The sequence below is a fragment of the Colias eurytheme genome, chromosome 6 (assembly GCF_061535395.1).
Source record: "Colias eurytheme isolate Ceu_HAF_F1 chromosome 6, ilColEury1 Martin Lab GWU primary, whole genome shotgun sequence".
Classification (NCBI taxonomy): Eukaryota; Metazoa; Arthropoda; class Insecta; order Lepidoptera; family Pieridae; genus Colias; species Colias eurytheme.
Genome location: NC_142985.1, coordinates 8,496,801 through 8,524,131, shown reverse-complemented (window position 1 = coordinate 8,524,131; position 27,331 = coordinate 8,496,801). Strand labels below are relative to the sequence as shown.

The window sequence follows — 27,331 nt, the reverse complement described above, 5'->3', positions numbered from 1 at the left end:
TAATAACAATTAAACCACATCGAATCAGACCCTGAAAAATGAAAGGGTTCTATTCCTGAGCATACTCAAGCGTAAGAGAGAAAAAAAGACTCGATTAGTAAAGTATTTCGGTCGCTATCGTGTTAACAAGAAAAAGGATCCGCACATACAGACACACGGACGTCCAAGACAGAACTTTTTTAAACTGTTTTTTAACTAGTTTAAATAACAAAAATGACATCAAAAATATCATGAACGTTAAAAATAGTGTTTTTTCTTAATATGTGTGTGTATGTATTATCTTACAAGTGCAATGTATGATACATAAAGACATTTTAAGTTTGAAAAATCAGATGTTTTGCGCGAAGTGACAGTAGTACCCACCTCAACGCTTCGCTTATGAGGCGTGCAATAAACAGAAACACCACACGTGATCTATTCGGCTGAAATAATCGTATCGATAATATTCTGTAATGGCTGCGAGCCTGGCGCCGTTGCCATTATTGTTAATTTTGCTTACGTAGCCTAGGATCAAATCTAAATACGTAGTTGAATAAATTAGTGTATAGAATGTTCATTTACGAACACAAGTAAAAATCTATACTAGAACAAAAATTCGAAAAAACGTTAATTACTTTAAATATTCCCCTGTTAAACAATTTATCCAAAATAGAAAATATCAATGCCAATCAACATCCAACGAAAATTGAGAACTAGAAAATTCGAAAAAAAAATAACTTTCTGAAATATAGCTCGTGTTAGACTTTGGGTTATTGAATAACATAATTAGATGCAAAAGCAAAATTATATAACATGTTGTGCATCAATTTACTGTACTTTGTTGCTTATAATAAGTTGTTTGCTAACAAAGTTAGTTACCGTGTCGGATCTCAACACCGCACCGTTCGTCTCAGACGTGGAAGACAGCCAATACGACATCAAAGCTTCAGTCACATCATAAATAAACTTAACCGACATAATATTCATCAAACTTATTCAATAATGCTGTTTAGTTTTAACTATTATATTATTTATAAAGTACCTACTGTAAAATTGATAAACTTATTTCGTATTCAATTGTTATAAATTTATCACGAATTTGGGTTATGAATCATCCAGGATCTAAATAAAAGATTAAAAATGAATGAGTAATATTCTCTTATGATAAATACGTTAGGGGTAACTTTATTGCTCTTTTTAATTCCTTATTTTCGTGTTTGCGTGTTTTCTCAATATATGTTTCGCGTCTTGTTTCAGAACAACTAGGAAGTCGTGTTTAATTGTCGTGCAATAGAAATCGTTTAGATAAATCTTCTATTAATATTGCGAGAGCAAGCTTATCATTCATGAATTCTGTGTGAAATAATGTTATTTCGATACCAAAAGCATTAATTTAAACAGTCGGTCGCTTGGCTCCGGCGTATGAAACGTCGGCTGCACGAAGAACAGCGCGATGGACCATTGCAAGCGGTGCGTCTCTTCCGTGTCGGTAAATAGACGTGCGCATCGTTTCTTAATTGCTAGCTGGACCGATGTTTTATAATCTCCATAACGTCCAGCGAACGTCTTGCTAGCAAAATGTTTGCTTTAATTATTATTGGAATGGAGGGTAATTCTCTGTGGTTTTGTTCGGCTAGACTTGGCGATGTTCCGAAATGGGTAGCGATGCAAATTACCTTGGCGAACGCCCAACACGGCGCTATCGGCCGGTAGCTAGCGTAACACCTTATTGGTAATAGCCACTGCTTAGTGTTTACCTGTTCGAGTGTTCTTTAATATTATCCAATTCTATAATATCATAGTTACAGGGATAAAAAAATCTGAAATTAGTTTTGAATATCTGTATAAGATTGTACTAGTTTTAACGATCGTGTGTAATTTTATATAAAGCTATATTATGTAGCTATATAAGTTACTTGTACTTAGTTAGAGGTAGATACTCTTGAAATGTATGCAAAGTGATTACGCATTTAAAAATATTTCCTTTTAAGCTTCGTCCCTTGAATTCTAAATCAACCAAACTTGTCACACAGAATACAAAGAATCATAAACTTCTTATTTAAGTCCGTTGAACTTTGTATTTAAAAAGGTTTTCCTAATTTTCGAACAAAGTCATGATAAATCTTGATATTCTGGTACACAATTAGATTAACTAGATATTATAAAAATTTGTATATAGAGTTTAATTAATTCAAAATTCCTTTCGATTATTATTAGCCTACTTTCAAATTAAATAAAACATGATTTTTCTCATAGCAATCTCCTTGACACAAGAATAATATGTAATTTATCACATAGATACATAAGTATTTTATTTAATACACTAAACTTCTTTAAGAAGAGCTTGAAATCTACCTACAATAGGTATATAGTATGTACCAACTACTATAGATATATTGTTCTAAAAATCCGCAAGCTTTATATTGCAAGACAAGATGTCACTGGTACATTATCTAGTAAAGAGCAATAACTATTGATTTTATGATACCTTTCAAAACTCCACAACTAGGTGGCTAATTGGTTATACCTTCACGATATCTTTTAAGAAGTTTACTGAACCAGTCACATACACAAGTGAAGTTATCGCAGTGTATTCAAAGCGATAACATTTGAAATACAGCTCACTATCGTCTTCTAAGAACTCGGTCGCAGCAGACGCTACAGGTACCTGCCTAACGGAACTTTACCCAGAATATGATTTTGTAGGGACAAAGGCACTTCAATAGAAACGTATTACGTAAATGCGGTTAACTGCGATTGGTAAAACCATTTATAGCTTGTACCTACTTTGTTTGTTGTTTGTATCCGTATATTTTTATTTTTACGGTAAAGTTAATAAAGTACAATCCAAGTTGGTAGTTTCATAAATTAATTATAAAGACATTGATTAAAAGGATCGTATTAAAAATATATTTTAGGGTAGGTACTACTAGATATAAGGAAACGGGCCATATTAATTTATTGTGACAGGAAAGATTTGCTTTTTATTCAAATTTAATATTTATCATAAAAACCTCTCTGGACAGCTATATAATTATAATATTTTAAAACGAAGTCCTAACTTCTAACTGTCCAACATCGATGGGTATTTCCAACATCAAAATATTTTCTCACAGGTATATTAAGTACCACTTAATTTAATCTTTCTCGAGCGGGTCGTTAAAACTTAAAAACCTCAGCGCTCACTTCTTGTTTACCCACACATAATAAACAAAATAACACTGTGACATAATTTCCTTTTATGTTTAGAACAGCGCTAAGTGTTACCTATATCAATAAATGAAAGGTTTATACAAAACTAAGCCTTAACATACAGATTTTACACCAGTCTATTGTGTGCGGCTTCGTTAGGAAAAACAAAGTACTCAGTTTCCACGCTCTGATTATTGGATGTTGGCTCTAGACATCGTCTTTATCGGAATTGATCAGAAACTTTAGTAAGAAAATCTCATATCAAAGTGGGGTCTTATACTTAATAAAACCGGAAAACAACGACCTCAAACGCGCGCTGATAGTTTGCAACAGTTGATTTTTTATTTTTCGTCTCCAGTATGATTTACATTTTAGATTATGTACACATAAGATAATAACATACTTAAAGAATAACGTAGGTGCATATCGTAGGTGCTTACCCATATGTTTAACAGTAGATACCTACAGTAGATATGTAGGCTGGGAATCAATACCTACACAACGTGGTACCTACTTACAATGTTTTTATGTCATTTATCGCTGCCTACTACTAGGTACCTACAAATCAACTCTAAAATATTATATTGCTCCACTTTCATTTATGAATTCAAGAATTAGGTACGTTTTCCATAATATTCCTTTCAACTAGCCTAGCGCGACATCGATAAATATTTATTTTATTTATCTAAATCGACACGTGTTCCCATGTTCAATTAAATTGTTTTTTTTTTAATGTTAAAATAGGAAAAGAAAATCGGACAGCCAATGTACAATAAGGTACCGATTTCTTTAATCCTATCTTTTTTTGCATTTTGAAAGCTGGTAAATTTTGCAAAACAAAATCAAGAGGCTATTTTAATGATTTCGCTTGTACCACATTTTTTTATTTGCTTTTTAATTCAACCTGTCATTTTCATCCTGGTATCAGTACCTACCTATATAATTCTTAAAACTAATTTAAGAACGTTGCGACTTGCGATGTCATCTACATAATATGTTAGTGAATATAATCATTATTTTGTTTCGATGAAAGAAGTTTACTAATCGGCGTAAATAAACAGTGTGAAAATAAATGTAATTCAATATTTTATATGCCCGGTACAATATTATATTCATAATGAATACTTAAAATGGTTGCACTTGGCAGTGAGTGCATCAAGTTTACTTTTCTTCTACCTCTACAATTGACACAGCGGCTTGTCAAGGGTAAGCCTTTGTTCGCGGTGCGTCACATTATCTAGTCTGTGGATACAGATGGTTTTCATCTTGGTTGTGTCATCGGTATTAATATCCTCCATAATTTGTTATACTTATATCAACAATGCTGACTATTGTGATAATAACAGAGGTACGTGTATTCAGCGAGACCACACCGAGAGTCGATAAAAAGAGATTGCTGGAATCAAACTGCTTTTAAATATGACGAACAAAAACAGCTAGCTTTCTTTTATATTAAGTAGTTAAATGACTATAATATGTTTAAAGATTTATTAAGCAGTAAGAATGAAGACTAACTGTTCTTTGAGAGTATCGTCAGGCCTAATTGTAGGATCAAAAGGGGTCAAGTGTGTACATCGACAGGCGCCTTAGGGCCCACGTCATGCTGGGTTGCCGAGGCAGTTTTAACAATGACAACATACTACAATTGGACATTTATTTTTGATATTTATGGTATGGTGGTTTAATGTTCAAGTAGGCACTCAGCCTGATTTTATAGATTTCGAGATTTTTGAAGGAAATAAATAAGAAGATAATGTTTACTTTAATAGAAATTATAAAATCTTGTAGTGTAGCACAGACATAGGAAATCCTAAAGTCATGATTGTACTCAATGTTTTCCAGTTCAAGTAAGTGATTGTTAACGGAAGGTACTCGCTATACGTATTGGCAATTACTCATTTAAAACCACAGCTTGACGCGGCGATAGATTGTTGGAAACACAAGTATTACCGTGTATGCCTTTATAGAATGTTAATTAGTTACCTACTTAATTTATACATTAAATGCAGATTTTGTTTCTTTTAAGAAAACAAACAAAGTGTACCTACAAAGAAAGCCCATCAGCCAAACAGGTTAGGTGTAAACAGCGCTAATAGTAATATCTAACATTGAGCGAAAGTTTAAGTAAAGATGGCGCAGATGGAAAAGCTAGATAAATCTATATATTATGTAAAGATTTTATAGTTGAAAGAGTTCTTCTTTATTAAATTTAAATACACAATTTGGTTGGATAAAAGTTTAATTGACCTTTCTAAAAAATTCATGCACAATAATTTGGTAAACGAATGTAATTTGAAAATTTAAATATTTGTGGCATGTTACACGAAACATGAGATCACCAGTATGACATTCGTTGCAGTTTATAATAACCCTGTTTTACATAATCAAATTATTTTTGGGATTGGGAGATGTTAATGGTGTTATTATAATAGAGATGAAATGATAGTGATGTATTGAATGGAAATTGTTGCAGTGAAATTTGTAGTATGAGATAATTCTTGTCTAGTTGATTTATGAACGATACTTACGTCAGTAAAATGTGCGGACGTAATATTATAAAAGAGATAAAATCGCGATTGGTCTGCAAGTAGTAACTAAGTGATTACGGGCATGTTTTAAGTAAATATTAGAATAGGCTTTCCAAACATCGAAGGTAGTAAAGATAGTGGCGCTGAGAGTGGTAAGAACAGATTACGTCGTGTCGTTGCCGACAGCGGCGGCGCCTCGTTTCTCGTCTTGTTTACGTCTAATTTTGGCGCGTGAGCGCCGCGTCGCCCGCCCCCGCGCCTCCCGCGCTCTTCCATTGAACACTACGCATGCGGTTATTTCGGCATGGCAAATAATAATGAAAACACGATTTTTACTAATAAATGTCATTTAGATACACAAGGCGCTACTTAACTACATAATATTTTAATAGAGTTATGGTAGCTGGTGCATTTTTACTGTGTCTGTGTGACGTAAAAAATTTCACCGGACTTTAGAATCGGTGAAATTTTTACAGATTAATCCATCTTCAATGTCTGACAATATTTTTCCAATTTTCAAAACAAAACATCGATACATTAATCATTGTTCAACGAAGGAGATGGGCGTCGTAGTTTAAAATTTAATTGTGTGCTCTCAAAGTGTATCCGCCGTGAATTCGTTTTTCTCCTCGTGCCGGAGTTAACGAGATCTTGTTGTGTGATGTTGCCGCAGCCTCAGGAGTCCGATACAGCTTCTCGGAATCGGCCGTACACTGGACCCGCGCCCCTCCATATTATTCCTGCATTCAACAGGATTTGCTTTGTGTTCTTTAAATTAAGTTGACCAAAACCTATTTCGTCGATGCGATTCGTTATAAATTTATAATGTATCTATAAAATTATTCTATTAGAGCGGTTTCTTCGTAATTACTTACTCTTTTTTTAAATTTTTTTGCTGTTTTAATAAAAGTATCAGATTCATATTACTTATATATGAATATATAATTGCTTCTAAAGCCAACTCAATTTCAGTAAAGAAAGAATGACTTATCGAGTTATCGTAGACGTGTTCAGTAATAATTTAATACTTTGTATCGATAGATCCTTTCGTAAAAGCCTATCCGATGCTGTTGGTTTCTTTTTTTTTGTACACCTGAGTTGTTACTAACAAAGGGCTTACTTTTTTCTTTAACTCCTCCCCGGGTTTTTGAACGTCATGGTGCATTCTTAGAAAGCGCCTTCATTTTCAATATGTAATACATAATTTAATTTTTTTGTTAAGTTTTTAAAAATTAAGGTCAATTTAAAACATTTTTAAATATAGCCTACCTATGTACTTAAAATGTAGAAAATATATCATTGACGTTATAGCTTGGCTCTATTATCGAACTTTTGTATTACCAAACGATTGCCACCTCTTGCACTTCGAATGATATTTAAAACTGAATGTGACATTTTAAATCTTGGGACATAGGCCACGGCCCGCCTACTACTTACTCAATCAAGGTTTGATAATTATTGTTGTTGAGTAAAACACTATTATAATATGTATATGCAAATAGTTGTTTATTATGAGTATTTAAATAATTTCAAATTGTCACCTGCAAGTTCGCCCAAATATTATTTTATATACCTACGTGTTTTATTTAAGAAGTTTCCCTTAGAATAATAATTAAAACGACAAAGAAGAGTGTCAAAAGTTCATTATCTTTACGGGCATTGCAATTTGCATCTCCTTAGTATGATCAACAAGTATTTTTGTTGTTTTTCCTGTTACAGCAAAGTAGACGTTGGCTACGCCTGTCTTAAAATATATTTGTACCGGATAATAGTAAGTACACTATAGTTGCAATGAGATACCCAAGTAGATAGACACTCACATGTACATAAACACCTTTGAATAATTTACCATCGAAGGAAGATTATAATGTAGCTCCTTGAGACAGGTTGTCGGTGACGGCAAAAAGTACACCGACATCGAAACGAATATGCGGCGAGGTAATGATGATGGTGCGGGAGGAGGACCGAGCGGGACAAAGCTTTTACCCACAGGAGAGAACGAGACGTGCATACAAACACTCGGGTCTAAAGTCCGTGGTCGCTATAGGACAGTAGCCTCGCTGTAACATGTATTGCGATATACTTGAATGGCTTTAAACCAGTTGCTTCTTGGTACCAATGGTCCTGCCATCATAGAATATAACGCGTTTGGAATACTTAAATCTAATACCGTTGCTGATACTATTTGCATTGTTCCAAAATGGTTCACCCTGTGAAAGCTATATTATTGCCCAGATATTAAAAAAAATCATAGAGAATCACAACCTTCAAGATACAGAATATTTGCTAAAGTAAAAGCTCCGTTAGTGACGCATTAAAATAATAAATCGCCGAGTATCGCATTGAAAAAGGTTGTTCTCGTGTGATAACTGTTTAGTTCCTGGCCAATTGTGAATCCGGTGCAATAGCAACGGGCAAGTGGTCGCAACTCGCAGCTATTAGAACTTCCTGTGCACTTGCTTCACAGTGAATGGGCGTTCTATCAACCTGACTAGTGGAAGCCATATGAATGAGTAGCGCGTAATGCACAATGAATTATTCGTGCCAGACCGGCTTCCGTTGGCGCCGGACACATGCTCCGTGTTCTGCCTTTTTCTGATTAACGTCTAATTATAGGGCACAGCTCTCCACATGATTCCCTATGACTCAGGCAGACGCAATAACAGCACAATACCGGTTGACTTATGAGTATTTATATATGGTTTTGCACTATTTTGGACACAGTGCTGTGGGTGTAAGTTTATGATTACAACTGTTATAACGGTTAAATGACGTAAATACTTACAACAGAATAAAATGCAAGTTTAGAGAGTAGACGTCAATAATGTATTGGCTATGATAAGAACGTCCCTATGTTCCATTTAAGTATCAAGTAGATACATACCTTCCACTATACACAATAGATAAATCTAGTTATATAGTGCTTTAGAAACCTGTCTTTAAATAGGTAGATTATAAACTAAAATACAGAAAACACTGAGATGGATTAATAAATAAATTATAACCAACATTAAAATAATTATAACGTTGTAATTGGGAAACATGTATAAGTGTTTAACAAATGTTGTCAAAATTGTAAACAAAGCTATTAACATGATTTTTCGCTCACCTATAGTTACACGTACTAATTACAAAGTAAAACTAATAATGATCGTGAATAACAGGAACCGTAGAAAAATATTGAGTTTGAATTATAGCCATTTACGTACAATGACAACCACTAAACGACCTCTAAACCGGTCTATAGTCTTTATTACATTGATCTCAGACAAAAATCTTCGTTCTGTGAATCGCTTGTCAATTTGGATTTGATATGCGACGACCCGGATGCAGTCGATAGTTGCCTGACACAAAGATACACAGTGAAGGCACTATTATTAAATTTTAGTAAGCTAGAAATAAAAGGAAGAATAATTCTCTCATGAATACTGTTAACTATAAATAAATAGTTACCAACAAGTTGTATTAAACCTTTCACCACAATTATGATTCCAACAGTTCCTTATATCTCGCAGGATAAATTTTAACAATACTGATTAATTTGTAAGTTCCTTACACTATATTTTCGTTGCTTGTGTAATCAGTGTTTAAATTTTAGTTAGGATTGAAAGTCATAATTTCGTCACGATAAGGCGGGCGTTATCTCCGTACTTTCTAAAGTTAGATGAAAAAAACATGTTGTTAACCTCTGGCAGCGAGCGGCAGACCACCTAGCCGCAAGGCCGACTGCTTCGTTCGCTCTTACCATTGCGCGTTGGTCTATACACACGAACAGCTTTTACACTATCAATAATAAAACAATCTCGATTGCTTTATTATTTATACGACTATTGATATGTTTTTGTGATTGTAAGTAATATCTTCACCTTAACTTTTATGTGTTAAGATGAGGAACATAAATGACTTTTTAATAAAAAAAAACGGAAACTTGTAAAACGACTTTTACTTGTGCTTAATAATTTACTTGCTACTTTCCTGCTCGTAATTGGGACTATAACTCATTGATTATAAAATCATCTTACGTAGATATCTACTTATTGCAGCGATGCTTGTCACTGGCTATTTGTTAAGGTACCTTTACATTTATAATGAGGTCATTATATATAGCTATTATAATAATTAGCGTACTAAATATGCAATAATATACACATAAAGTTGTTCTAATGAAAAATGAACGTCAGCTCAGATGAAACAGTAGATCCCATAATAAAATCATCGGCCGGAAGTCGATGCGTCATTCGGACGTTTTCGTCCAATTCTGTTTGTGTAGTTGTAAGCGTGCAAATGTGTAGGTAGACAATATATACACAAATAGTTTTTGTTGCCCATTTTCAATTTCTAAATACCGTTACTGTGCTAAAGTCATGAGTATCAGGTTGTATTACTTTTCACTATACTCGTGAACGTAAGTTAATGACGAAGTCCTCATTATAATATAGTTTCTTGTGTACATAGCTTCATATAGGGTTACTGATTACATATGTGTGCGTTTATTTACGTACGCGAGCGCCGACTCGTCCGAGATTCAAATTTAGAACGCCGACTCCGCCATGTTGTTCTCGGTGAAAAACCTATGATCCATCTTACTTTTAAGCTGTGGAAGTGACAAAAATGATTTCACATTAAATAATTATTAAAAGACGTCTCGAAAATTTAATACTGATGAGTTTACTAAAATGGAGAACAGGTACTTGACAAAAATGCCATTTAGGTAAGCATATTGATTGTTCATACATAAGTCTAGGACAATAAAAGCATGTGTTTATATAAGCCGGACTAAATTTAAATTTCGGTTAACAGAAGTATATTTAGTTGATCTGTTATGCGTATTCGTCTGAATGAATGAGTCATAGTCAGAATTGGCTCATTTAACAAAACAGATTGTTTTGGGCAATACCATTTCAATTGAAGTATTTTTGCGATAATTTGCAAATGCAGTCAGTTGTAGGTAAATAACAATAAGAATAATTAAAGAAAATAATCAATGTAACGATACTGCAAAAGCACTTTTTAAAAGTTTCATGTGACTAATTCATTAAATTGATATTCCTTCTCTTTTTCAATGCCACTTTCGATAAATTGTATTAGTAATTCTATTTTTTTATCATCCACAACAAACACACCAAATGACTATACTGTTATAAAATAGTCAATAGTTTTGTCGAAGATTTCATACAATTTTGACAAATTTATTGGCAAATATCATTTAACAATGTGAAGTTGCAATATTGCATATGCAACTACGAGGACTTTTGCAACTTTAAATGATATCCGCAGATATGACTTGATCATATAAATTTGCATACTAAAGCCTATCAGAGTTCGCTTGTATTATGTTTATCATAACCGTTAACGTCATTTTATAAAGCCATTACTTAACTGCTTCTTGTCCTGATTAGTTTGTTTTCCGGGGTCCGTATTAACGTACAACGGCACTCACGCAATTCAAACGATTACGTAATCAATCTCAAAGAGTTAATGCTTTGTTTCGAGGTTACTGCTGTACAATACATCTCGTCTGTAGTGTTCATACGAGTGTAAAAGCAGGAAAATTATATCGTGCTCAACGAGGATGTGCGTCCGACATGACGTGCATCCGCCGCCTGCCAGTGCCATCTTAGGAGAGATCCGTACCAGATCTGGTGCACTTTTTTCTACCCATTCGCTTCCTTGCACTTGAAATGCCTTCTTCAATTGCAAGTCTAAATCACAGGTGCTATAAGGCTCAGCTTAGTAAATTGAAATTGATTTTTAATCGGTTTTAATTTCAATAGAGTCGATAAGTTTCAGGTTTTTGGTTTTATTGGAATTCGGAGAGAGATAATTCATTGTGAAATAATCAAGAAATAATAAGTTTAATAGTACCTATGATAGGACTAATAATTAACATATTGTAAGTACATAATCATTTTGAACATTATATATCTAAACACAAAAGCTAGACGCACTAAGCCGCTAGTGACTCTACTTACTCGTATCTGTGTTATCGAGAAAATGCAACAGTATGTTGTGTAAGAGTGGAAGGCCTTCGCAAGAGAAAGATATTCTGTTTCTCAATGCTCGTTGTCATCTAGTGATTGTTCACTGTGCCTATTTATATTTAAATATTCGCCTGCGTAGTATGCAATAAGTAGCTTTTGTGCTTGTCATTTTAAGTATGATACATAAGATAGACCTTGGATAGGCCTAATTATTCAGTTTCTTCGAATCTTAATGTCATGTCATTCACATCTATACTATTTTTAGGGAAAAAATCATATTAAAAACCATTTACTGCCTGTTTGTTTTATTGTATTAACTCGAGTTTAGCATCAGTAATTGACAGGCTTAATCACTTCACTAATCCGAGTGCGTTTTTATTCGATTGTTGACTCGAGTACAATACTACGAAGATAATGACGTGTACATGGGGTGTTGATGAATAATGTGATTGTGTACAAACATGATGCGCGGGTGCGCATGTATAACAGTTCGGTGTTATGCAACTTGAGTCGCTTTGCCGGCAACTGCAGGCTGAGGTGTAATTACATGCCAACGCGCCCCGCGCCACCCTTCACACCGCCACCCGCGCTACCCGTCACGTGACTACATAATATTTGCTGAATGTACTGACTACTTTCGTGTTAATTATACTTTTTGAAACAGTAAAGTTTCAAGAGATGTTCCTAAAAGGAAGGTTGCCAATTTGTTGTGTATTTTATTTTATTTTTGTGCGTCCGATTTTAGAAAAATAGCCTTTTGTGAGGGTAGCTGGCGAACAGGCGTTCTGTAACTGATCGCGAAGGAAACACCGACTTTGTTATTAGTTAATGCATTTATTATTTTTTATGATAATTTAATTACTATGAGTAATCTTTAATGTAATGAAGAAATATTATGGTTTCTTTGCACATTAATATTTAATTCATTGTTTGAGTAGTAGGTATGTAGTGTTTATCCAAAATGCTGGTCTCATAAGACGAATTCTCAAATTTTAAAATAACTTTTTCATAAATAAAAGTCTTCCATTAGAAGATCTCTTAGAGAAAGTTCCTAAAAATTAGTAAAATTGTGTCGCAGATTAGCAGAAACAAATAGAAATAACACAAAAACTTTAATAATTCATTTGCACAAAAACATCTGTATTATTTTTTTCCTTACCTTAAAGATTACATGATATGCATGTATTAATAAAAATAAAATTGTTTCGTTTTGTTAGAATATTTTTTATACACTAAAAAGAGTAGGTGTTATTTTTTATTAATGTAGGTATGTTTAATATATTTCTCTGCAATTGACAGCCTCGTTCACAAGTTTACCTTTGGCAATAAAAACCGAATTAATCGTACCCTTATTGACACACCTGTTTGGTTTTACAATTACTGCTCGAATTACAATGTCGAATATCAACTTTTAGATATTGCCTAAAGTTGCTGTAATGGCCACCATCTGGGCAACTCGTCTGGTAGAATGCATGAAAATATGTAACTTGCAAGGCTGGTTCAGTATCTGCTGAACGAATATAACTTTAATATAAATATTATTATCACCAAAATATAGGTACGTAAATATAAGTTCCTGAATATCTGGGCTGGAATGGTACGTTAACCCGTATTTAAAGTGCGAGTAAATGGTCCCTTGATAGGAACACACACACATTCGTCCAGTGCGGTCTATGAAAAGGGTTCGTCGTAAAAAGTAGATGAGTACAGCAGGTGCGCAGCCACAGGTAGCGACAACAGCAGCTGATAGCTAGGCCAAGTTCATTACCGTTCCGTGCAAATCGATTTATTGTGGTCATGCTCCATCAGCTTTCCAATATGCCTTTTCCTTATCTTTCATTTTTCTAAGCGTCTATTTCTTTCTTATCGCTGCACCACAAACATTATATCGTTGTATAATACTTCCTTTAGAACATTCTTTGTGTATTCCAAAAACGATTGTCGATTAAGTGTTTTAATTAAAACTCAATTATGAATGAATGATTATTGTTTCGTTTGAATTATATTCATTTTTACAACTATGGAACTAAATAGTAATTTGATGAGTAAAAGTTACGAACAAAACTTGTTTGTATTAACAAAATTATAAAATGCTTGCCTACTTAACTAGCTACCATAACGAAACCATTTCTCATTAAATTATATTCATAAAAAAATATTAACATGAGATTTAATACATTAAATTAAAATATATATATATGGTCAATGAAACTACTGCTTGCTTGCTGTCTACCAAGATAATTGTAAAAATCAACAAGGTGACCAATCACTTTTGAATAATTAACGTAGAATACCTGTGTACCTGTATAATAATACGCTTAGTGCGTGTATTTCTAACGAAAATATATAAAAACTCTTTTATCGCCAAGACTCGCTAAGTGATTTATCATTTAAGTATAAAGAAAGTAAAAGAGCCATTCATCGAGTGTAGAGACTGCTTATTCACTAGGTCGCACACGTCGCACGTCCGGTTTCCTACAAATTGGTCACATCGACCGCTAAGTAGGAAGATTCGACTCATACGAGGTGTGTCCGAGGTCTGTTGCCTGTCTCTTACCAACTGCGATTATTTATTCCGCGGTTTCGAGACCTTGCAAGTGCACTTTTAAATGACAGTTTGCTTTTCGAAGATTTTTAATGAGTTACGAACTACTTGACGTAAAAGTAAAAGTTGCGCTCGCAATGATTTCTTTTTACAGCAGTTGTTTTACAATTAAGTTTAATTCCGATTTCGCTACCGTGATTTACTTCTGGGAATTTTGCAATTTTGCAGTAATACAAGATCCCATCCCCCTTACAATTCTTTCGCTCTGACTTATTTAAACGTTCGTCCATAAAATAAAAATAAAATATTAGACACGCATGTTGCTATTGATCGTGGCGTGATTGCAACAACTAATTATATGTCATAAAGTTATTAACTTTACAATGAATTGTTTACAGTCACATAACAAAGACGACAACATGGGAGGACCCGCGCAAGACCCTTGCAGCACAAACAGTGGCTGGCGGAGTGCAGCATCAGAGCGCCGAGGCTTTACTCACACAATCGGCAGCAGCACAGACCCTAGCAACTGCCACAGCAGGTACTAAAAATGATTTAACGCAATTTTAGTACATGGATTGTAGTTCACAATTATTCCGGTGTATGGCAATTTGCCTATGTAGAAGAAAAAAAACAATGTAACTTTCTCCTCTCATTGTGTTATACCTAATTTATCACTTTTTTTTTAATTTATTATGTGTTAATGATTCTGTCTCGCGGCCTTAGTGATAAAAGCGAAAAGATAACTAATCGGTTATTGCCTACCGAGCAAGCGAGCTTCTTTTGATTTCATCTCCACGTGATCTAATTGGCTTCGGAACAGTGTTTAAAATTATCATGGAACTAAAATAAAAACAAGTAAATAACCCAAATTCTAAAACTGATTTTATGACGGGAATTAACGCGTTGTTTCCGTCGGTCGATGCGAGACGAGCGTTGAAAGGTGCTCAGAGAATACATTGGTGTTTCGGCGCCGGCGGCCCTGGCGCCCGCCGAGCCGCCTTGCGACATCCGCGCGGAGACTGATCTGTGCTTTGCGTTACCTTACTCAAAGGTTACAAGTTAATAGAGGATCTATCAGATATATTATCACCCTGAATACAGTTGAGCAATGTTAATAAATGGAATGACGAGAAGCAAATAGGTACTTGCAGCGGTATGTCTTCTCTCCGCGTGTTGACAGACTATAGATTCTAGTCAAATTTATAAAATTTGTTGCGAAAATAATGTAGAGCAATAAAATTACGCACTTCAACTAAATAAAGTCGACTATGACATGTTTTAGAATCAAATGGTAGACTTGCAATGCATCTTTAATGTTTTTAACATGTGCAGACATTAAAGGCACTTTTTCTTAAAAAATATTCTAAAATAAATTTTAACAAATTATTTATTTTAGCAACTCCCGGACACGCATATACCTACATATAAATAGACAGTACTTTTAAGTATCTTTAAATTTGTACGAATTCTGTAAATAAAACTGTAAGTTTATTTTTGTATTGATAGAGTCCTTCGTTAGCGTTGATATACGAGTGTTTATGCGAAGACCAACTCGACCAGTGTCACGTCGGATTTATTTACGCTTTGTGTTTCGATAGATTTCTTCAATACGTGCCCTTCTCACGTTCTCGGCTTCTGCCATCTCCCTTGTTATTTAACATAAATCAGAGCAAGTGTCAGGCTTGTAGACAAATCACGCTTATCGTCGTCTCATTGCAGACGCAAACAAATATTAGCCATGCAGCGTACGTAGATTACCTGACATACGAATAATGTTTTTATAGCGCATTCCTTGTTTTAATCTGATGTCGCGATAACATATTACCTTTCATATAAAATAGCTATCTCATGAACCATTGCATATTTGTATCATGAGCTATTTTGTAAAGAATCCTATCAAATTACCCGTAAATACATTGATAAATCCATTGTTTCATGAATGTCACCAATTCATTGAAATAGGTTTGTTATTTTTATATGTTAATGTATAAATCATTCAAATATTGAATATTAATTAGTTAGCGATAACCTGCAAATAATATATAATTGATAATGGCCTCTAAATTGCGTAATTAGTTTAGTGCAATGTTAGTTAACAATTAGCATTGTAATAAAATTCGATATTATGTGCTTCTTTATTACGCTATAATAGATATATTTAATTTATAAATAAAGAAATGTGTTTTATTATATGAGGTATGTACTTAAAAGATTTTTGGTCATATAAGTCTAGTAGGTGCCTACTTACCTATGCTCTATGATTTTAAATTGACGTCAATTAGCTACAATAATAATTATTTATTACAAAATTTAGAGGAAGGCAAAATAATTAATTATATATGTAGTTAACAACGCGTATTTCCCCTTGCGACAAAAGTGGATAGGTATACATACGAATATAGGTAGTTCCATTGCATTTATATCACTTATGACGTAATTAAACATATGTATTTTAAAATAATCACAATTGTTTCGTCATCATAAATATTAGTACGTATTAATGATAATTTATGTAATTAAATATGAATTTCTTCCTAATAGATTTCCTAATAAATAATCAAAACTAAACAAAATTATTTAAGTATAGTTACTCAATTAATAAATGAAAATACTAAATCTTTATAAAAATTTATTGTATATTGATAGAATTAAATACTGACTTGTTTGGTAAAATTAAAAATCAATAAAGAACACATTAATGGCGCTTTGTTAAATACTTCATAATCGTATTTTCTCGATGCGCCAATACTGTCGAGTCATGTTGATTACAATTAATAGCAACGTTATTGTTGTATAGCGTTCGCTGTTCATGAATGACCACTTTTTGTTACGCGTGATGTACCTACATATATAAAATCTGAAAGAAAGATGAATGTATGAGCGGGTGTGAGGCAAGGCGCATCTGCTACTAGCGGTGATTCATGTTAGCTCTCTGTATAAACGAGGCGGAGCAGGCGTAGAGCAGAATCGAATGAACAAAACTGAGCGATGTTTATACACATCTAACATAAAGCACAAACCGACATGGCGTGGCGTATTGGCATGTATTCAATAGATCATGTAAACTACCCGAAACTTCGCCTTTCGTTGAGCAATATTGTCTCCTATACCTACACTTTCCGAGGAAATGATATTAGCATGTCGATGCCGCTGGCGTGTGTTTTGCGCCGTAATTTTCTTGGAACGAGCATGATGACCTTCCCAATCCCAACTTGATTCAGAATCACGTGTGCGAACATTCAATTCATAATTTACTGCTGGCTTGCAACTAGTCGCTGTTGAGAAATTCAAACGTCGTAGCTGAAACTGTTTATTCTATATTCGGAAACTTTACTAACTTGAGGCATTTGATGATTTCAGCAGCGAAGAGTACAAGTAGCACCGCCACAACCGACCCTCTAGGACCGCTGCCGGACGGTTGGGAGCAAGCGACGACGCCGGAGGGAGAGATATATTTTATAAATCACGCCGCTCGCACAACGTCTTGGTTCGATCCTAGAATACGTAAGTTGATCAACTTACATCTTTTAGGTAAATTTTGTGATATATTTGAGCCGGTGTTGATATTTTTTTCGTTGTTATTTCAGCACAACATTTGCAGCGCACGCCGGCGGCGAACGCTGGAGCGGCGGGCGGCGGGTGGGCGAACGCATCGGTGCAAGCTTGCCAACAGAAACTGCGTCTGCAGTCATTACAGCTCGAGCGTGAACGGCTGAAACAACGCCAGCAGGAGATACGGCTCCAGGTTTGCACTTTCCTCACATTTACTTTGAAGATGTTGCGAATAGTTTTAAGAAATCACAAGTGTCAGAAAATTGTTTCTTGAAACGCTTACTGATATTGAGCATTGGTATTTTTTTAATATTATATAGATAATAAATTATAATAATATGTAATATGATTTTGTACATCAAAACTTTTTCGTTTGAAATGTGGATTTGAAATTCAAATCGATATTTTCTGGTCACGGTTCTAATGCAAAGTATATTAAAATTTCAATAGTGCAATAAGTTTCTCCATTCTTTTAGTGACAATTTTGTTGTTAGGTAGCATTCAAAATTGCAAACCAACTTCGCACTATTCCATCAACTATTTGTCCATCTATATTTTGTATTAACCACGAGAACATATCACTTCCAGCAAGAACTAATGGCGCGGCAGTCATCCTCTATAGTGTCTTCGCTCGCCAACAGCACTGGAGCGGCCACTACTGACCTATCCCTGGATCCCTTCCTGCCCGGTCTGAACGACCACCAGCGCCAGGAGTCAGCGGACAGTGGGCTGGGCATGGCAGTCTCGCAGTCGTACTCGATGCCGCATACTCCCGAGGGCTTCCTGGGCATGGACGACCGCATGGACTGCACCAGCGAGGCCGGAGCCAATCTTGATACTGCGGACATAACACTAGGCGATACTGATGACCTGGTAAGCCATTTGTATTAAATTGTTAGAATTTGTATAAAATTTATCACGAAGTTTTCATTTGCTATCTTTAGGTACTTACGTTATTTACGAGTGCAGAATTAAAGATGTTTAAAAGTTTTCGCAATAAGTGAGTCACTTACCAGAAAAAAATTATGGCGCCACATAAGCACCAGAAAGCAAGATTTTGTTTATATTAACAAAAAATTCAAAGCTCAAATTAATGCTCCCTTACTATATCTTATTGTTTGGACCATTGTTGACCAACGAATATTAACCTCAAATACTTATTCGATATTTTGTTAAACCCATAAAATATTCACATATGAGTTAAGAATACGATATATTATTAAGTCCAGGTTGTAGTCCAGTCCAAGTTATAATTATTATATTACACACCATAAATACTATATCTAACTATAAACCATTTGATTTCAGTTGGGGGAATTTACAAATGATATATTATTAGACGACGTGCAGTCCTTGATCAACTCGACACCAAACAAACCGGACAACGTGCTGACTTGGCTGTAGACAGTCTATCGACTAAACGTACAATGCTCACAAACTTATTGCGTATAGCGTACTTAGCTACCGACGAATAGTATTCATGGCAATTACCAAGCAATCAATCAGAAGTGACAATCAGTTTATTGGGTTGGTTTCGTGTGATTAATTCGTAATACATTAATTGAATATCTTTAATGACTTGCCGTTCGTGTGTTAGAACTCTTAGTGCACAAAATATGGTATCGGTTAGGTAACAATATCTGTTAACGTCATTAAAATCCGTTTCTATGCTTATGAAACTCATGTTTTACCAATTGTTTCTTTTAAAATTCTACTTAATATTTCAAACCACTTTCGTGAAATTACAGATAATCGTCTCAGCTGTTAAATCTCTGCATTTATTGGAAAGAGATGGAATCTTCTAATACATAATACCTATTACTTAATGTATTCAAATAATGTATTACGAAATAGTTATAATGAATTGTGTATCAGATACAAGTAATTTCAGATATAAGATATGATACCATTTTAAAGGCTCATAATAGGCCTTATTAATAATAAAGAATTGCGTTGCGTATCAGAAATGAAAAAATTCATATCAGTCCATTGTAAACATTATCTTGGAGTTGCATGTTTGTTCTGAATTATAAGACTAAGAATATAGTATTAAAGTATTTTAGCCACTACTATATTGGATGGCTAGTCATTTGTAAATACTAATTGAGGTACTCCTCTATGCCAACATAAATCAAAATGAAGCGGTCGTTGCATTACCTTCTTTCCTCGCCGAAAGGAGCCATATTGCATTATATAATCTCGCAAGCTAGGTTTCCTTTATTCTTCCCGATCGAGACTATCGGAAATCCTATCCTTCGAATAGACTAATGTGTAGTTGTGTCAATATTGACGATTATACAATATAACTTTATCGATGAAACTTTGATTGTGATAACATCTCGACGTAACAGTGCCTTATTGTGCCTTTATAAAATGTATTTATTGTGTTATTATTAAGGTAATAATAAAGATATATTTCTACAAATGTTTACCGAACGATCTACATCGATTCATGTATTGTTTGGACAGAATAAAACTACTTATGTACCGTATGTGTTGTAGTAACGTTTTTTTGTCTACTTACACCGTCCTTGTGTATTTTTCGAGATTATGATTTAGATTAGTTTATCGTGACGTAGTTAGATATTTTGGCAACTATTAAGTTAAGAAATAATGTTTAGTTCGCAGTGGACTACGTATTCGTATCTTTCTTGTGTGTGAGAGGGTGCCGCTAGGTTACTATGACGTAGAGATCGTCCGCCGAACGTGCCCGCAGTCGGCCGAGCACGTGCTTCTGCCTTGGTTAAAGCCGAAACGTTTGCATACTTCTATGAAAGTGCAATATCGAAGTAGGTCAATTTTATTTACGACTATTCACTGGCTATTTTTGTGGCTACGTAGTCGACTCACTTTATTTAAAAATAACTCATTGGCTTAACAAAACTCTTCAAAATTACGTTTAGCCCACCTAGTCTCTAGAGTTTGTATGAATTCAGTAATATTAAAATTAGGTCTTTATTTTAAAAATGCTACATTGAAAACTTTGCCATATTAGTAAATGTACTTTATTCTTGTAAGACTTAAATGTAATCTTCATTTATGATAAAATAGTGTTTAAATAGCAACTGTGTAACTATTATAATTAGTTGTAACGGTGCTGGGTTTATTATACATTTTATTTTGTACTCTGTAGATTTCTTCGTTGTACTTTATTTTGTATTTGTTGTGTATTAATTTTTATATCTCGTAAGTAATGATGCTTCTCATATTGTTCGGTTCATTATTCTGTACTTTTGCTTCTTTCCTCGTACCTAGGGTTTTAGATTGTAATGAAGTGACTTCAGTGTCGTTGAATGTTTATAGCTATGGCTGCGTTATAACTTATTTTTTAAGAGACAAAACAATACACTACAGTGTGTAGCCAATAGCGAAAACTTAGTAGGAATGTATGCGTAGGGGAGTATTAATCTCGTTTAAGTTAACAACTTTAAAATTGTCACGTATTTCTGTAAATGTGCATGTGGTGTAATATATAACAGTGCGCACAAAACTTCTCTTTCATATCTTACTTATGTACTAATATTATTTTTTTGGAAAATATGTATTTCATTGCAAAGCTGCAGTTTTCTTTGTACAGCTACCGCCAACCGAATAAAAAGAAGTTTGCTTAAAGGTTATTAGTCCTACTAGGTCGTCGCTACTTCGACAAAACTAAAAGAAACATTCCATGTTGCTTACCGTCTGTGCGTCGCCGGTGCCGCGTCATATAGCGTGTTTCTGGCTTTTAAAAGAATAATATTCGGAACAATATTTCAAGTGAACTATATGATTTATTTCTAAGTATAGTCTTTAATTATTTTACAAACATATCTTTTCAGTCTGACAACACATGCAAGTTTTCTCTGTAGTGTATTATGTATATAACATTACGTATATCAGTGTTATAACAATGAAATTATATCTAATATCATTCGCTAACCACTTTCAATAATTTCATTGTATATAATTTGAAATTCTGATATGAATTAAATAAATATTTGTTTAAATATATCCATTGTTATTTTTATTTCTTCCAACTCATAGTTCCATTTTTAGACGAGTCTGAAAAAATGAACTCTTTTTAAATTCACTTAGATTTATGCGTAAGTAGTTAAAAAAACGCAGAAAGGCTATGTCAGCAATGCTACTCAATATTTTGTAAATAAATGTTCTATTATTCCATGCAATTAAATAATAAAATAATTTGAAAGCGTATTATTTGCAGTGGATCACTAGGATAGGCTAGATACACAATTTTTGGCACTCAAAGGCATACCTACATATAATATACGTAAAATTAAATTATAAACCATAACCAAACCTATACGTATTAAACACGGACATATAGTATTTTCATATGTGTAGTAAATACATACCAAGAGCGTTTAAACTAAAATAACTAAACTATTATTATTTATTGGAATATACTTACTGAAAAAAAATTATTTTAATAGATTGGCATCAAATTACCATTCAATTTTAGTGTAAATTATGTAGGTTGTTACATTGTATACAGTTGATCTTTGATAATATGCTGTCCTATGTTCTCGTAATAAATGTTAGAATGTGCCAAATATTTAAATTTAAACCAAATGTGCGTGTATTTTGGAGGCAGTGTTATAAAAGTTAAGTAATAACAGTTTTTGATCTGTAAGTTGTAATCTATGTACTTAGTAATAATCATTGTAACTAGTGATCAACTAAAATGTTGTACAATACAAAAATAATCAATATACAGAAAATATTCAATAGAAGGTAGGTATGCCAAGAAGGAAAAGGTTTAGACTTAGAGCAGGTTTAGGGGTTATGCGAAAATATAAGGAAAATATAAACTCAGATGTTATGAAATAAATTTAATAAATATGTATTCTGCAGGATTTTTTTTATAATACAATGTAGCAATAAGCATTATTCACCATTGCAGAAAAGTTAGTACCGCCTCCTCATCTGTTGAAAGCAAATAAAAAGTTATTTAACAGTTACGAAGCAGTTCTGATGTGCAATAACTAAATTCTTTTTGATAATGGACGTGATTATGTTTAGACTGATTATAACCATCTTTGAAAATCACGTCCATTACTAAAATATATTTATTAATAGAAGATAAAAAACTTTTACCATGACATCTAATAGCAGTATTATTTCCAGTATGGGAAAGAGATGGCGTTAGACGATCTTTATATCGCTGTCATTTTTGTTTCTGTTTCTTTAAATAGGTACTTATATTACATTCTCTTCCTAAGTAGCAGCTGTATGCATGCAATTTGTATCAATTATAAAATAAAATACGTACTGAGGGTTCCTTGAAGCGATCATCTTGAGGCAACTCTCGGTTAGCGATGAGCTTCTTGTAATATTCTACTGACAGTTTTGGAGTACGGGGTCTGTTAGGGTCAGTGATATCTACGTGGTAAAAGCCAAAGCGTTCTCTGTGAAACAAAAATGACAAAAATTGCAATTTTAATAAAATTAACTAAATTCAACAATCTGAAGCATTTTTTCGTGAATTATAAAAATGTATCAGTTTGGCGATGAAACTGAAAACAATTCGTGAAGCAATGATTCTCCCAAATCATTTTGCAGGTGTTTCAGTTACCCTTTATTGAGTTAGGAATAAGTCGATTTTCTTTAATACTGATATAAAGAGAAAAGATAAAAGATACAGTTGTAAAAACATTGGAAATATAAATTACTAATTATATTTTACATACAAGAATCCAGCTCTCCATTCAAAGTTATCCATAAGAGTCCAAGCTGTGTAGCCGAGAACTTTCACGCCGTCGTCGTTGATCACATTTAAAATTTCGCTTAAGTGATCCTGAAATGAATAATAATGTAAATGTAACTAAGTTCTAGAATAGTACTTATTAAACAAAAGTAAATTTCGGAAAAAATATTTCCCATTCTCTTCATTTAAATACATAATATACGTTATATTCTTGAACATATTGTATTAAGCGATACTAGTTTGAGTACTATTTTCATAAAGGATCTATTTCTTGTGAGTAATGATGGTGCTCGTGACTTACACGAATTTTTCATTAGATATGCAAACAGCTAATGGCACCTGTTCTATAACTTATGAAGTCTCTTTATTTATTTAAATTTTAATAAACAAAGCAGTACTCACATTAAAATATTTGATACGACCGTAATCTTCCAAGGTTCCGCGATCAGAGTAGCCGTTCTCAGTAATGTAAATTGGAGGATCATTGTAAGTGCTCTTGCACCAACGCAGTAAGTTTGCGAATCCTGTAGGCACCACCTGAAGAAAATCTTGTATAAGTATATCTTGTAACCTCAAAATAAGTGTACAAGACCACTTATAATAAAATACATATGCTTACTCTGAACCATTCAGAAGCAGTTGACTCTCCAACTTGCAAGGAAGTAACGGCACCAATGTCCTTCAACCAAGAAGGTGACTTTGCAGTGGGATCAACACCTGGGCCAGTGATTAAGTGAGTAGTATAATGGTTAATGCCAAGGAAGTCTGATGTGCCCTTAATACGGTTAAGCCAGTAGTCATCGAATTGTTCTAAACGCGATTTACGCAAACCCTCCGCTTGGCTCTGTTGAGCAACGTTTTCCACCATCACTGATGGGTATCCACCTTCTTCTGTGAATATTGGGTGAGCAAACCAACCGAACTGAAATAAAGATTAATATAAAGATGGCGTCGTATACTGAGACATTAAGTAACTCCTTTAAGACTGTTAATATGTATAATAAATATGAAAAGACATAGTATATGGTACCTTGAACTGATTGGCGACTTCAGCTAAAGCGACTTGTTCAGGATCATTGGGATCACTAGGTTCGTACCAAATAGAGTTGATCGAGATCATTATCCTACCGTCTTGCTTGGGTCTGTAAGTTTCGTTATATAAATGATACGCTTCAGCGTGAGATTTCAAAAGGTTGTCACTGCACAAGTAGTTTCCAACTCCGTGACTGTCAACGGCCGGTGCTTTCTTCACATCACCGTAGGCATCTTCGCATATTTCATAAGGCTCGTTGAAAGTGATCCACGATTTAATTTTGTCACCGTATTCACGGAAGCAGAAATCAGCATAGTCGTAGAAATAGTCAACCATTTTAGGATTTGCCCAGCCTCCTAGGTCTTGAAGAGTTTGCGGTAAGTCCCAGTGAAATAATGTAACCTAAAACAGAAGACAATATTAAATTATACAGATTTATTTAACAACTATTTAATTCTTTAAATGCACAGTCGAAAGGATTATTACCAAAGGTTCAATATTTTTCTCAGCGAGTGCATCCAGAAGGTCGTGGTAATAACGAACTCCATCGGGGTTAATTTCATCAATGCGGCCAGTAGGTAACAGTCTTGCCCAAGAAAAGGAAAATCGGTAGAAATCTACTCCGAGATAGGCCAATTCTTCAACGTCCTCTTTGTATCGGTTGTAGGAGTCGCACGCGATATCTCCATTAGTGCCATCAGCCACCATCCAAGGTTGCGTGTGCGTTAAACGGTCCCATACGTTTTCAGACTTTCCTGTTTGCAAAGAAATATTATAATATCATTGTATTTCATTAAAATTTAAAAGGACACTGGAACGAGATTTAGTTTTCCTGTATTCGGTGAAGGCCATAGTATAAACATATAATGTGTCTAGAACTAGTGCGTAGCTAGATTAAGCAATATATCTTATGCATAATGCATTTTTTGCTTTGCGTTACTTTTAATGGCTTTCATATTACATATTATTTTTTTTATTTACATCATCGTGGCATTTTTCCTGTGTCGTCTCTCGTCATATGACTTTTTAAGAATCAATAATAAAACTATGGTTAAGGTCACCGATAACGATTTGATCGACAGCACTCAGCGCACGAGATAATACTAAAGCTTCTTTGATATATGACAGAACAACAAAACAAATTATGTAACCTACGGAATTCATATAATAAATATATCTTTTCTATGTCCTATTTCTATTTTAAGAACGGATGTCGTTGCCCATTTGAAAAGACGACAGTTGCAAACTTGTATTGTTGAGAATTATTAAGGGCATAAACTGTAACATTGAACATGCTAGTTTTTTTACTATACGTCAGATTTTAAAAGATATTATCTCCATGCCACTACTAAAAATTATAAAGACACAACATACGGAGTTGAAAGCATGGTTACTAAAGTTATTTATCAAACTACATACCTATGTAGGTAACTTAAAACTCTATTACTTATTTCATTTATATTAGCTCTACCTAATTAATTTGAAGAATTATAATAGAGTAATATACGTTACGTTTATTTGTTATCACGAAACATTGCCTTTTAATGGAATAAAACTTTAGTAAACTAAAGTTCTTTAGGATTATTAAAAACTTAATAGGCTTTTGGCTTTATTATGATGGAATTCAATTTTGAGTTCCAACCAAGTTACTTACCGCTAACATTCCACGCTCCTTCGATCTGGTGAGCAGCTGTGGCTACACCGAAAGTGAACCCTTCTGGGAACTTTGTGTATTCAGCATAACTCCTAAAACATATATATATATGTATTATGTTCAAAGCAATTTCGATTAAAATTAGCTTTGTCTCTCAGGGTAATAAGAGGAAAAAGATGAACTAAGAATCGTCGCGTCGAATCTCTGGGAACGATCTTTTTTCCCGAACTCTACATACAAAAAACTACCAATTAAATATTGCACATTTTAGTCAACTATTACGAACTTTGATCTTAAGAATTTAGAAATTAATTATTTGTGTTTTAATTTGAAATTTTAATTTCGATATTCGCAACATCATTAATTGGAAACATTATTGATAAATATGTAGGTATGCAAGATATATAAAGTAGTTTGGTAAAATATCATTAGTACATTAATGGGAATAGATCCAGTTATTTTAATAAGCAAAATAGACTTTATTTGAATACGCTGCAAGGTCTGTTTTATATCATCGTGTTTGTTTAATGTTGGAGTGTGTTGATACAATGATTTGCAAATAACGAGCTGCTATCGATGGAAGGCTAGGCTATGTAGAGTCAACCTGAGGTTATAGACTATAGACCAGTATCCATGAATCATGACATGTTTTGAATAATAAATGTAAATTTATTTTTTTATCTATACACTGAGGTATCAATCAATGTGACCTCTTGTTCAAAGATAACCTTAAATACATAATTTTGTATTTTGGAACAGGATGAGAGTATTGGTAATAAATAAATCATAGTTTTATTACATATCAGATATAGAATATATATACCTAAAGATTTATTACTTTTATTTTGTAAATGCAAATTAACTGTCAACTCTGTTCTGTTTTTGAATAAAACAAATGAAAAACGTTCGTGAGAAAGTTAACTAGAGTTCAATTTGATGTGAGAATTTGTTTTTTATGCGTAAGGGGCACGATAAAATGGTATTAAAATTAAATTTGAACAATGCTATACACTTACCCACAGGCTAAAGCCAAAACAACAAAAACAGTCAAACTCGCCATCGTGTGATGACGGCGCTTCTCTCCACCGCACTGTAGCGCGCCTATATTGTTTTATTTCTTTTTAAACATGGCGGTCTCTTGATAGCTCGAGAGGTTC

The 27,331-nt window shown here is 33.9% G+C and overlaps 2 protein-coding genes across 5 annotated transcripts in view; one reads left to right on the top strand and one right to left on the bottom strand.

Annotated features, from left to right (window-relative positions):
* Positions 1–21,770, top strand: part of yki (Transcriptional coactivator yki) — a 25,508-nt gene extending 3,738 nt beyond the window's left edge. Inside the window, exons 2-6 of one of the 3 annotated variants that reach the window (XM_090102966.1) lie at positions 14,624–14,766; positions 17,592–17,732; positions 17,816–17,973; positions 18,369–18,653; positions 19,089–21,770. In XM_090102966.1, coding sequence (XP_089959092.1) covers positions 14,624–14,766; positions 17,592–17,732; positions 17,816–17,973; positions 18,369–18,653; positions 19,089–19,184 — 823 coding nt within the window. In that variant the 3' untranslated portion in view covers positions 19,185–21,770. Of the gene's footprint in view, positions 1–14,623; positions 14,767–17,588; positions 17,733–17,815; positions 17,974–18,368; positions 18,654–19,088 lie in introns of all 3 variants that reach the window. The other 2 variants (XM_090102965.1, XM_090102967.1) reach the window with 2 other exon arrangements.
* Positions 21,531–27,331, bottom strand: LOC149907847 (myrosinase 1-like). 2 transcript variants are annotated; one of them, XM_090102963.1, is made up of 9 exons: positions 27,191–27,331; positions 26,175–26,266; positions 25,007–25,275; positions 24,518–24,922; positions 24,107–24,409; positions 23,890–24,024; positions 23,471–23,577; positions 23,053–23,188; positions 21,531–21,821 (listed from the first exon to the last, which is right to left on the bottom strand). In XM_090102963.1, exons 1-9 carry the CDS (start codon positions 27,232–27,234, stop codon positions 21,798–21,800), a joined length of 1,515 nt encoding a protein of 504 aa, XP_089959089.1. In that variant the 5' UTR covers positions 27,235–27,331; the 3' UTR covers positions 21,531–21,797. The 2 variants fall into 2 exon arrangements, with proteins under 2 accessions (XP_089959089.1, XP_089959090.1); XM_090102964.1 differs by lacking the exon at positions 21,531–21,821 and adding an exon at positions 22,588–22,706.

What these genes read in the sequence shown, in the direction of transcription:
- LOC149907847 (XM_090102963.1), bottom strand. Translation starts at nt 27,234, where the DNA reads ATGGCGAGTTTGACTGTTTTTGTTGTTTTGGCTTTAGCCTGTGG. An exon ending in AGGAGCGTGGAATGTTAGCG is followed by an intron (nt 25,276 to 26,174) that starts GTAAGTAACTTG and finishes CTTTGCAAACAG; the next exon opens with GAAAGTCTGAAAACGTATGG. An exon ending in CTGCTTCTGAATGGTTCAGA is followed by an intron (nt 24,025 to 24,106) that starts GTAAGCATATGT and finishes GATTTTCTTCAG; the next exon opens with GTGGTGCCTACAGGATTCGC.